Here is a 13,518-nt window from a genome sequence, read left to right on the forward strand (position 1 = left end):
AACAATTTTTTTTTTTAGTTTAAAAGGTTTAATATGGACCCGGTAGTATTCTACCCAAAAATTTACACCAAAAACCACTACGGGTTTTATATTAAAAAAAATAACAAAATCCGCGCCCTGTAATTAAAAATTTTTAACCGAAAAGTGAAGCCAGTTTAAACGCCCATTGAATAAATATGGCGTTAAAGTTATGTAATTATCCGAGTTTGTGTGTATGTTTGTTTGTTTGTTTGTTTGTAGGTGTGAAAGGTTAGCCGATCACTAATTATTGCTTTACTTTGAACTATCCGCTTTGACTCAATTTTGCGTTCGTTTTTTACGTCAAAATACGTTTTTTTTGGGCGGCGCTTTTTATTTTAAAGCCCAATCCTTAATAAAGTTGCGAAATATTTTGGCAAAGTGCATCAAAATATCGGTTAGGAAAGTTGTCTCCACCCTGACGCAATCCCAACCGTTATTTTAACGAAAAATTTATTGTTTTTGTTTGTTAATAAATACTTTCTTTGGGTGGGGTCACCGCGCTTAATAACCAGATCCGTATCGTTAAAAGCCCCCTCCCCCTCCCTCGGGCTCTCCAATAAACTAGTCCCTAACTCCCGATAAGTACGTATTTACCAAGAAAATCAGTTCCAATAAATTTGGCTTCGGAACCAATAGTATGCCTTCAATATTTAAAGGAATTATGGGTTTAATAAATAAGATATTACTAATTCACTAGTCCTCTTTTGAATTACAAAGTCCACGCTAATGATACTAGAGGGATATTTTCCAAAAAAAAAAATCATGGAGGATATAAAAGTTAACCGTGTTTTCTTCTCCTACTTATTTTCCTCCATGTTGAAATTAAAATTGAGATTATTTTTCGATGGAGCTACCATCTAACTTCTAAATGTTCTATACTAAAAAATTTATTAAATTGGAAATTTAATTGACAAACTTATTGAATTTATAACTTAGTTAATGTTTAAATGTTATAAACCTTTCTTAAATACTTAAATTAAGTATGTATTTGAATTAAATTTAATTTATAGATGGAGGTTTAATATTAAATACCCGAGTTAAAATTCCGCATTACCTTTGTATGCCCGCTATATTTCAAAAAGAAAATTCGCCTGAATCTGTATTCTCCACGGGATGATTGACTTTTGCTAATTTTAATAATATTCATCTTAATTAGCACATAATATTACAATTTATAAGTGACTTTTAGTGATCCCGAGCTGACAAAAATGCTAAAATGTTTTTTCTCCATTAATTAGGAGAGTCACCCGTGGAGATTTTTATTTTCTCTTTTATCTATATTTAGATAATTAAAAGAATTAATTAACAGAAAGGGTTTTCGAGTCAAGTACGTACATTATGGCGAAACGCGTATATGATTATTTCTTCTTTTTGTAAAATAATTGAACCAATGAGAGGTCGTTTTGGCTTTGGCATCTTCGCGTCACGCGCTAGTACGCGGAAAAAATACACGCGCGATTTTCTTTCTAAACTTTCTTAAGTCGTCTCGAATAGAAAGGGAAAGAATTTTCTTAAAATAAGTTTTTAATCCGAAATGGCTCTTCAAAGGAGCAAGACCGACAAAAATTCTCCAAAAATGATATCTCCAATATCAGGATTAGTTTTAATTTTTTTGTTACTTAATTTCGCGGATGCTGATGCCGATAAAATGCATTTCCCCGTGAGTACTGAAATTCATTTAATCTTAATTAGAGTTAGGACGCCTTTAATCATTAGTTTTGTTAAGAAAAATGTATTGTAAGAAAGTTGTAGGTATTTTCAAACTTTTATTGAAACTTAATTTGATTTTTGGGACTTTATTTGAATTGCTGGGTTCGTGATACTTGGAGAAATTACTCCGTGGAATGTCTAGTTTACGGTGGTATCTATGGTTTTACTCTATCTCTCATAGAAAAAGATTTATTTCGCTAAAATGACACTAAACTTTTCAATGTCGTCGAATGCGATCTAAGTATTAAGTAAGGTTCTTGGAAGATGGTATTTTGGCACGCTCGGTTGAGTTCCCACCAGATTTATAAGCGCGATTCCTGTCGCCACTATTCTTTTTCTACATTTTTTTTATTTAATTTTCAAAAAATAATGAAAGAAAGTTTCATATATTTAATGGGAAATTTAAGTTTTCATCAAACTATCAGTGAATTACCAATGATGTAAAATACCCTCTTTAATTTAGACGTGATTTCATCAGTAATTAGGGATTTATTTTGAGAATTCATGCTAGTGAAAAGAAATAGCTCAATTTTTAGGTCAAAGTTTCCATTTTTATTCAAATTTGTTAAACGAGTGCTATTCAAAAAGTTCTAAAAACTTTATTTATTTAAAATGTAATTGCGAAAGTCTTTGAGACTAGATTCGCGACAAAAGAATTCAAATTGACCGCGTTTCTTTTGAATTTGACCAAACCTACGAAATTCTAGTCTAAACAAAGAATTTAAAAAGAAATTTCACGGATTTGTGAATAAATATTAAAGACGCTAGCAAACCAGGCGAATCTGCAAGGACACGAAAACGTATCGCTCCGACGAGTCCTCTCTCGTGGCCAGAAACTAACTTCAGTTTACGAGCTTCTGCGTTTTAGCCATGGCAATAGCAATTGCGGAAAGACCAGTCTTACTTTATGTTAATTTCATACAAAAAACGCGATTTCAAGAAAATGTCCTTTATAATTTAGTGGTTATTTAAGAGGCGTATTTTTCAATGACGTACGACGTGTTTACGATGAGTTGTACACTTGTAAACTATTGTTTCTTCACCCAACACTCACTCGTTAGAAATTTCTCGGTTAAACAATATAATAAAGATTAAACAATAAATTTTCGTCAAATATTCCGTCACGGTTTGTCGAACGCGGAAAGTGAAGTACGCCTTTGACAAATAACCCTGTCTGACTCTTAACGCCGTGACCCATTAATAAGCGGACAGAAGACGTAAAAACCCAGTGCAATATTGTACAAACTTCTTCATGTATGAAGAAGGTTAAATTGCAATTACACCTACCTACATTTTCTTAAAGAAATTCCGCAAGAAGTGTATACAGTACTTGGTGTGAGAAAAGTATATCCGCTTCAAAGAAAGTGTCATAGGGGTATAATGAAATGTGTTCCCACATGAAAATTTCACCAAATTCCTCGAAAGATCTCCGTGAGATTAAAGTTTTATCTTCCTGGATTAAAGTTCTCCAAATATACCTCATTTAAGCTTTCTTAATTGCAATATTTCCGCACCAATGACGCTCTTAATTATAAATGTAAAATAAATTTCAGTCATTAATAAAAACTTACTCTTCTTTTTCAGGATGAAGTCGGTGGAAGACATTCACGACAAGTTGGTACGTTGACCTTTCTAAAGAAACCCCAAACATTAATATTTATCGTAAATTAATTACGATTAATCTTAAATGTAGGTGATGGTTGCGATATCACGGTTACCGACGAAGAAGGCTGGCTTTTTTCTCCCAATTACCCGTCCAATTACGACAATCAACGCGATTGTACTTACACCGTTAAGAAGTGGCGTCGAAACGTCTGCCAAGTTCAACTGACCATCAATGACTTTGACTTGGGTGACAGCGCTAATTGTCGTTCGGATTACTTGGACATTCGACAGGGTAGTCCGAATGCCGGATCCAGGTTTCTTTGTGGCAGCCTACCAACTGGAACTAAAAGTAATTAAGTCTTCGTTGTACGTACAGTACGTCACGAGTACTGACGACCGTCATTCTATAGAAAAGCTGACGTTCCCACGAGGTCGAAATACAATGATCTTAAGGTTTCATAGCGACGTCTCTCAAACGTATAAGGGATTCATGGTCAAGGTTAAACAAATACCCAACTCGTGCGGCGGAAGGGATGGTAAGTAATTGTTTAAGTTTTCGAGTCATTTCCGGTGAATTTGCGGTTTCTTTGGTCCATTGAAACATTGAATACTGATACTTTTAATGATACGATTAAGACCCCGATGACTACCCGGTACCAAACCCTCCCAACCCGCCCGTTTCCTGCGATAAGTACATATCGGAGTACAATGGTGTGATTACGTCCCCCGATTACCCCGACGACTATCCCCCAAATTCGAGATGTCGCTACACCATCCAGAAACCCGATCGTGGCGTCTGCAAGGTCGAACTCATCTTCAGAACCTTTGAACTGGAACAAAGTCCCAGTTGTAGGAACGACTTCTTGGAGATTCCCGGTGGTGCCAGACTTTGCGGTACCTACTTAACGCCCGGTAAAAATACTTCAACTATACCCACGATGAAAGTTGCTCAACTTTTACTTCTATTATCAATTTGAAGCCGTCTTGGAGTACTTACCAGGAAGCAATAGTATGTCTTTAACCTTCTTTAGCGACGGATATGGTAGCGCTCCCGGTTTCGAGGCGGAAGTGCGTCAAGTTCGCAACTCTTGCGGAAGAGACAAACCACCCAAACCTGGTAAGCGACTCTTTTTTGTCAACTTAATTTTAAAATGGCTTCCACAGCTCCGCAACACCCGTTGTTTCGTTATGACGTTGTACCACTACCTTCGCTTGACGTATCTACGTCAATACACGCTTTAGCAATGCGCAAACTATATTCTATGTCGATTCAAGTCGAGCGCAATCTTTGGTCAACCTTTGACTTAATAAAAAGGTGCGAGCGTGAGATAGCGCGAGACTTGAGTCAAAATGGTCCATTGTTAATAGTTTACCCCGAGAATTGCGACCGCGATATCTGGTCTTTGAGGGACCAGATCACATCCCCGAATTTTCCGTTTGGATACCCACTCGGAACACGTTGCCGTTATTTGATTCGTCGTTTCGATCCTTCCGTTTGCGCGGTCATCTTGACCTTGGTGTTTTTCGAGGTGACCGGTGCCGTTTACGGGTGCTACGGGTCTCATTTGACCTTACCGGATGGCACCAGACTCTGCGGGACCCTTGCTGGACAGAGTAAGAGACTGATAGTTGCGCAATTTGACCATTCTTGAAGATTTGCGCAACTATTCGCGTGCCGCTCTTAAAAATAAGCCAATACCATCTTTTGCCACGCCCTTTTTTTAGAAACACTTTATTTTAAACCCGAGGATAAGTATCTGAGTTTCGAATTCTTAAGCGACTGGTCCGGTTATCAAGGTCGGGGTTTCGACATCAGGGTCAGCCAGATACCCGAATCTTGCGGCGGAGGTCACCGTGATGACCCCGATTGGCCAGGTCAGAGGTCAAATACCTAAAAAACGGAACTAATAAATTAACCAGACGCTAAAATAAGCATCGCGAAGCTTTGAATGTCCGCCGCCGCCGCCGCCATAGCTTGCGCCAATTGTCCGTTCAAAAAATAAAAACAATGAAAGCAATTGAGGCATAAAACTAACGACGGTTAATTCCGGTGTCCCTCAGTACTCGATCCTCAACCGTTGCAACCGCAGCCTCAGTACTATCCCAATCCCAACGTCGGTGGGGTCCGAAGTTTGGCGGAGACTTGGAGCACGCTTAACCGACTGGGACTCCAACTGTATTACAGGTTACTCGGGGCTGGTCAATTGACCCCCGTTAACCTTTCCCCTCAACCTCCTACGCCTTACGGTAACTATTACTACCATATTAACCAGCACCCCAGACAATACTACGCACCTCCGCAGCGATACTACTATGTTTACCACCGTTAATTTGACCACTGCACGCCCGCCTGATGGCGCAACTACTTAACATGTATCCGGCAATAAATATTATTTCAGCATTTAATTTTTAGTTTCTAACGCGTCATTGTAACAACGTGACCCCCGGATGTAAGACAGACTTGCCCAAACTCGATTTTAAGCCTAATTTGAAACAGTCCTGGGTGCGGTGACCAGGGCCGGAAATAAGAAAAATTTCTTATAGGACATGTGTCCAGTGACCCCCTGTTTGACCGGAAAATTTATGGGACATTGTCCACTGGAATGCGCAAAAATAGTGTTGCATCTCCATAGTCGAGCTATCAAAACCTGGGAAAATTTATTGGTCAAACTGTCCAGTGACCCCCTCAGTTTTTGAAAAAATTATGGGACATTTTAAAATTTTATTGGACAATGTCCAGTGTCCTGTGCTTATTTCCGGCCCTGGCGGTGACTGTCGTACATCTTGGAGGGGTCGATGTCTTTTTTGATTGTATTAACTTTTGATAACACGTACTAAACACTAACGGCCATGGCACTAAGGGAGACGAATTTTCGCATTTCTATTTTTTTCTTATTAAAACACTGACCTAACCCGTTGCACTCGATGGCAGGACGGTTCTGCGATCAATCGATAGTAGGTTACGACGGCCGTATAACTTCACCCGGTTTCCCGGCCCAGTATCTGCCCGATCAAAAATGCGTCTACACCATTCGTCGATCGGACCCTTCCGTCTGCCTGGTCATGATCGATTTCAACTTCTTCGACGTCGAAATATCGTCGCGCGGATGCGAACGAGACTTTTTGGAAATGCCCGATCGCACCAGACTTTGCGGAATCGTCAGGGGACAACGTACGCTTAGCTTTGAATGGTGGCTGGCGCGAGTGGCGAAAGGCCATTCCTCAGGGAGACGTTATGGCCTTTCACCACTCGTCCATTATTTTTAGTCCACGAACTAATAGTTCCCAATCCGCAAATAATTAAGGCGTATACAAATTCCCGGCTCGTTCGGGTACCCTCCAATTACATTTCTTCACGGATAGCTTCGGATCGGGTCGTGGATTCGACTTGAAAGTTAGACAGAGACCCAATTCTTGCGGTTCGGCCCTACCCGGTAAAGTTATACGTTCGTCTTCTCGATTATTACATTAGCCGACGACCGTCATCAGGGTCAGCTCGCGTTTTGACCCCCGCCCTTTTCTTTCCCTCCCCCTTAATTTGTCCCTCAAGGTCAATGCGACAGAACCGTGGCCAGAGAAGTTGACGTCATCCGTTCCCCGAATTACCCGTCCCATTACCCCAGCGGAGCCCGGTGCGTCTACACCGTTCGCAAAACCAGTTCGGACGTTTGCGAAGTGAGACTCGATTTCTTGGACTTTGACTTACCTAAGCCTAATGGGCGATGCGATAGCGATTATTTGGAGATTGAAAATTTGCAACAGAGGATATGCGGTAGAAATGCCGCTGCCGAAAAAGGTACGAGATTGCGAGCCAGAATGACGTAATTACGTTTTTCGTTTTCGTAACCTTTGACCTTTTAATTTGGCACGCAGTTGTTTATTTTCCACCAAACACCGATACGATGCAGATAGTTTTTAAGTCGAGTTCGTACGAGTCCCATCGTGGCTTTGAAATTAGGGTTAATCAACTAAGAAACTCTTGCTACAAACCTCAACTGTTATAGCGTTGGCTAGATGTCACCCCAATCAATAACCAATACCAATCGATATTCCTATTTGTTAGCCTAAGAGATTTTCCCTCTCGTCACTCTCGAGCTTGTAACGATGTAGAAACATCGCAGTAAAAACCTATTCATGTAACTAAGTGTATTAACCTTTATAAACAGTATTAAATAATGATTAATGTTTAATAGTTAGTAAATTATTAAGTACAAGTCTATAACACTGGCGACGGTTCGCGAACTTGCGTTTGTTTCATTTTGTTGACGGAACGGGAATTGGAATCAAGATTCAATAAAGCTTAGTCATCGACCGAGGCTTAATATAGGTTTAGCTTGTTTGCGCTCTACTGAACACTACAGCTAATATGGCTATCTACGGAACCATTACGCCTTATGACGAATCGCTAGAGCCATTCCAGAGGTACTCCTCACGTTTAACACAATATTTTCTGGCAAATGAAATAACAGACGTCGGCAAAAAGAAGGCAATATTCCTTACATCGGCGGGACCCCACATTTACAATTTACTGCACGACTTACTCGCTCCACGAACACCGGACGACGCTGCTTCGACCTTTACAATTATCATTGATGCTTTGAATGCACACTTCAATCCAACCCCCTCGGAAATTGTGGAAACCTACAAATTCCACGCGGCTCACCAGGAACCACACGAATCACTCAATACATACGTAGCTCGTTTACGACGGTTAGCGGCTACTTGTAATTTTGATACATTCTTGGACCGCCAGCTGCGTGACCAACTCGTTGTTGGGGTACGTGATAAGCGCATACAAGAGCGTTTATTTGAAGAAACTGCAGCAATTACGTTCGATAGAGCTATTGCCCTAGCGACATCAATTGATACGGCTTCACAGAATGCCCTAACACTCAAGGGTCCTGGACTTACTAGTCCGACTGTGCAAGTCAATGCTATTGCAACTGCAACAGCGAAGAAACCCAAGCGTTTCCAGAAGAAAGGTAACAACTCTAATACCACAACAGCAGGCCCGCCTAGTTCTGGTCAGAGTCGAAATAACATGAAGCAGACTTCGGTGGAATGTACTCGATGTGGAAAGACAGACCACATCCCTCCTAACTGCCCTTATATGTCCGCCAAATGCGGTAAATGTCACATAGTGGGACATTTAGCCAAGAAATGCTTTACGGACAATCTCCGTGGGAACACCACCCCTGGTAACGTTAGGACTCCTAAGGGTAACGTACATACCCTGCACCCAGAGTACACCTTAATGCACATAAGTTCAATGAAGCAAGCGCCAAAACCTGTTTTTGTCCACGTACTGATTAACGGATTACCGATCTCGTTAGAACTGGATACTGGCGCGGCTTATACCCTTATTGCCTGGAGCACATGGGAGAAACTTAATCTCCCGGAGGGTGATTTACAAGCGATAGACTCCCATTTGAAGTCATTCACGGGACAGCGAATTGAAGGCCTTAAAAAGATACATGTCTCAGTCACATATCAGGACCGTACTGAACAGTTGGAGTTGCTAGTATCCCCAAACGTATGCCCCAACGTTTGCGGTAGGAATTGGATTTCTTCCAGCTTGCAAATCTTGAACTTGGAGAGTTTGCAAATCTTGAACTTGGAGAGTGTACAACACTCATCCGTCACACGCCCTCCAGAACCGCCTCTGGATACTAGGGTCGAACGGCTCTTAAACGAATTCCCAGACCTCTTTACACCAGAATTGGGTAAAATGAAGAATTTTAAGGCCCATTTGGATTTGAAGGCCGAGGCTACACCCCGATACTTGGGCGCTCGACCTGTTCCCTATGCGCTACGTGAGCTAGTCGAAAAAGAATTGGACCGTTTACAGGCCGCAGGCGTCCTAGAACCCGTCCGCCATGCTTCTTACGCTACTCCTACCGTGAACATACTCAAGAAAGGCGGCCAAGAAGTCCGCATATGCGGCGACTTTAAAACCACGGTTAATCCCAATTTGGATATGGAACGATACCCCTTACCGAAGGTCGAAGATATCTTTGTGTCGCTCTCTGGAGGCCAAAAGTTCACGAAATTGGACTTAAAGGATGCCTTTACTCAATTGGAGTTGGATGAAGCGTCACAAGATATCGCAGTCATTAATACCCACCGAGGCTTGTTTCGCTACACGCGTTTACCATTTGGCATCGCTTCTTCGCCAGCCATTTTTCAACGAGCCATTGAAGAATTAATTCGAGGTATTCCTTTTAGTACCAACTTTGAGGACGACATCGTCACTTCCGGCAAAAATGACGAAGACCATCTCCAGAACTTGCGAGAAATTTTGAGAAGACTGGATGAGGCAGGGTTAAGATTACGTCTGGATAAATGTCAATTTTTCAAGGAATCGATTAACCACCTGGGACATCGGATTGATAGCGAGGGTTTGCACCCCTTAGAATCTAAGATGGAAGCTATCATGGGGGCCCCAGCCCCCACCTCCGTGGAACAATTGCGATCCTTCATTGGCTTATTTTCCTATTACGGTAAATTTGTCCCGAACCAAGCGACGTTACTCGCGCCCTTGTATCAACTGCTTCACAAGGACACGGAATGGCGTTGGCAAGGCGAACAGGAACACGCGTTTCAGGCCGCTAAGACTACTCTACGGTCTTCCGCTCTGTTGGTCCATTACGACCCATCGAAAGAACTCTTTTTGTCCTGCGACGCCTCTCCGTATGGATTGGGCGCAGTTTTGTCCCACGCCGATACTACAGGTACCGACCGTCCTATTGCCTTCGCCTCTCGCACCTTGACGCCAGCTGAGCGTAACTACTCCCAGCTGGAGAAGGAGGCATTAGCCTTGATCTTTGGAGTGGTCAAGTTTCGAGATTATTTATTGGGTCGCTCCTTTACGCTCCTGACCGACCATCAGCCCTTGGTGTCGCTGTTTTCGGAAAAGAAACAAATTCCGCGCACGGCTGCGTCGCGTATTCAACGTTGGGCGCTCTTGCTTGCCGCCTATACTTACACCATTCGGTACCGCAAGGGGAAGGAGAACGGTAACGCGGACGCATTAAGCCGCTTACCCTTGGACTCGCCACAAGAGGATCCACCTGTACCTGAGGACGTAGTATTACTTTTGCAATCATTCTCAGACGAAACCTCTGTAGTCACCGCTGGCGAAATACGGGACGAAACACTGAAAAACCCTTTACTACAGCAGGTGACGCGCTACGTTCGTCAGGGTTGGCCTACGAAATTACCTAAAGCGGAGTCAGAGCACCTGCGCTTCTATTGGATGAAACGAACCGAACTGTCCCTCATGGATGATATATTGCTGTGGGGTACAAGAGTAGTAGTCCCACCAACGCTTCAACAGAAACTGCTGGACGAACTACACAGCACGCACCAAGGCATGTCTCGCTTGAAGGGGCTAGCGCGAACTAAGATGTGGTGGCCACTAATCGACACGCACATTGAGACATTGGTCAAAACGTGTGAAACGTGCCAACAACTTGCTCCAATGCCTCCAGCGAACGCATTTTCTCCATGGCCTGCAGCAAAGGCACCATGGGAGAAACTGCACATCGATTATGCAGGCCCCGTTAACGGAAAAATGATTCTCATCGTCGTAGACTCATTTTCAAATTGGATCGAAGCCATCGTCGTTCCTTCTGCTACCGCTAAGGCAACAACAGCTGAACTACGGGAACTATTTTCGCGCTTCGGCCTGCCACACACGGTTGTCTCGGATAACGGTACACCATTCACGGGCACCGAGACGGTAGAATTCCTCCAGCAGAACGGCGTAAACCAAATATTCACGGCTCCGTACCATCCCGCGTCAAACGGTTTCGCGGAACGCGCCGTTCGCACAATGAAATCGACGATCGCGAAACTCTCGTCCGACGATTTACGTACCCAGCTGAACCGAGCTCTCCTGAATCATCGTCGAACGCCAACAACCGCCAGCAGTCTATCTCCAGCTGCCATGATGTTAAGATATCCCTTGCGAACACGTTTGGACTTGATCGCACCGCCCTTAAAGACCCCAACCGAACTAATCGACAAGGACAGCACTTCCCGACTATCGGTGGGCCAGACAGTGTACGCACGAAACTTCGGTCACGGTCAACCGTGGTTCCACGGCACAGTATCGGCAACACGCGGTAACGCGATGTTTGATATACAAACACCTAATGGTAGAATCAGGCGTCATCGCGATCAGCTTCGACCGCGGACCACTACAGAACCCCCGCGGAACACTGGCGATAACCTTCAGCCAGAAGTGCCAGCCCCACCGCGGAACACTAGTATTAACCCTCAGACAGAGGCGTCAACACCACCAACCGACGAGCCGCTTGGACCAGTGGAGCCGACGATCGCTTCCCCTGCCACTCCAAGCAACGTGAGCCCGCAGTTACGTCGTTCAAGAAGAATCACGAAACCTCGTCAAATATTGGACTTATAAACCATTTCTACGAAAGAGGTGGTGTTATAGCGTTGGCTAGATGTCACCCCAATCAATAACCAATACCAATCGATATTCCTATTTGTTAGCCTAAGAGATTTTCCCTCTCGTCACTCTCGAGCTTGTAACGATGTAGAAACATCGCAGTAAAAACCTATTCATGTAACTAAGTGTATTAACCTTTATAAACAGTATTAAATAATGATTAATGTTTAATAGTTAGTAAATTATTAAGTACAAGTCTATAACATCAACCAATTGGTAATTAATTTTAATTAGTAACATTAACTAATCTGATGGACCAAAGAACCTACTAATTAACGAATAAGCTATTGTTTCTTCAGTTATTATAATTCGAGCCTTATTTCGTTACCGCAGTTGATCCGGACAATTCAATCTGCGGAACCATTACCGACTTCTCGGCCGTCATTCAAAGCGACAATTACCCTAATAGTTACAACCCGAACACGGACTGCGCTTTTCAAATCATTCGAGCCAGTCGGGAAGTGTGCCGCGTTGAACTTACCTTGGTCCAATTTGACGTTGGAAGCGGAAGCAATTCCTTGTGCGTCGGCGATTACTTGGAAGTTCCCGGAAATGGACGATACTGCGGCTCCAAGAACAGACAAACCAGTAAGTACATACATTGACCATTCCATTACAATATTCCACGGGGAAAAGTGACCTGACCTATCCCCTAAAACCTTTTCAGTTTCCGTCGACTTTCCCGCGAATCAACGCGAATTAAACATCAGGTTCAAAACGGATTCTTACGATCAGAGGTCCGGGTTCCGAATTGAAATTCGTCAATTGACTCACGGTTGCAACGGAGGTGGTGGTGGAGGAAACAATCCAGTTAACACTGGTAATTATAATTACTTCGGAATCTTCCTGTACAATTGTTTAATGTCAACCGTTTGACCTTTTGTACGCAGATTGCGGCGGCACGTTCAAAGAGGAACGATTCGACTTGATCAGTCCCGAATTTCAAAGCGGTTCCTATCCGGCCAACGACGAGTGCCGCTACACTGTCAAGAAAAGTAGTTTCGACATTTGCGCCCTGGAGATCAAGTACAACGTCTTTGATCTGGAAGCTTCGGACGATTGCAGCAAGGATTTTGTTGAAATTGGGGATCAGAAAGTCTGCGGAAAATTACCCTTCGAATCAACCAGTAAGTAACTTAACTTATCTTTATTACTTAATTGGGTTCTACTCTAAACGGGGTAATGGTATTTCGCACCTGGCAAGTAATTGCGCCTATTTTAACGCCTCGCAAACTATAATGCGTAATTGGCTCTCAATGGCTTCATTTTGCGGTATTAGCAAGGCGCTCAGAGACTATCTACCAATTTTGGTGTATATATTCTCTTCGGTTGTATTTTTGGTAATCTCTTTCTATTGGCTCGCTTGTACTGGGTTCGGTTCGGTTTTGGTTTTAGCGGTGGCACCGGTAGTTCAATTCAGTTCGTATACTTACGGTTGGTGGTGGAATATTTTTGGCGCTCAAATACTTATTCCATGTTTGGCCAATAATTCCGTTCCAGGAACGTACGAATTTCCCGAGGACACGTTGGTCATTCGATTTAAAAGCGACAATTTCGGCAAAAATGCCGGATTCTTTTTGTCGGTTAAACAAAAGAAATGTTGATAACTAAGAATTTCGTCTATTTTAATCCTTTTTTTTTTTTTCTTAAACACGTCTACCATGCGCTGGTCATCGTATTAAAATATGTTTTAATTTTATACAAAGCGT

General features: G+C 42.8%; 1 protein-coding gene across 1 annotated transcript; it reads left to right on the plus strand.

Annotated features, from left to right (window-relative positions):
• Positions 1-1,555: 1,555 nt before the first annotated feature.
• On the plus strand, positions 1,556-13,512 carry LOC149690926 (cubilin-like). The gene is made up of 16 exons (XM_089870545.1): positions 1,556-1,681; positions 3,316-3,349; positions 3,425-3,685; positions 3,747-3,872; positions 3,973-4,248; positions 4,316-4,453; positions 5,398-5,583; positions 6,269-6,508; positions 6,642-6,770; positions 6,887-7,132; positions 7,210-7,333; positions 7,400-7,434; positions 12,143-12,397; positions 12,477-12,629; positions 12,700-12,936; positions 13,310-13,512. Exons 1-16 carry the CDS (start codon positions 1,556-1,558, stop codon positions 13,411-13,413), a joined length of 2,670 nt encoding a protein of 889 aa, XP_089726671.1. The 3' UTR covers positions 13,414-13,512.
• Positions 13,513-13,518: the final 6 nt, after the last annotated feature.

The sequence above is a fragment of the Phalangium opilio genome, unplaced genomic scaffold (assembly GCF_054372755.1).
Source record: "Phalangium opilio isolate 3A_F unplaced genomic scaffold, DU_Popi_V2 ptg000031l_1, whole genome shotgun sequence".
NCBI classification, from domain to species: Eukaryota; Metazoa; Arthropoda; class Arachnida; order Opiliones; family Phalangiidae; genus Phalangium; species Phalangium opilio.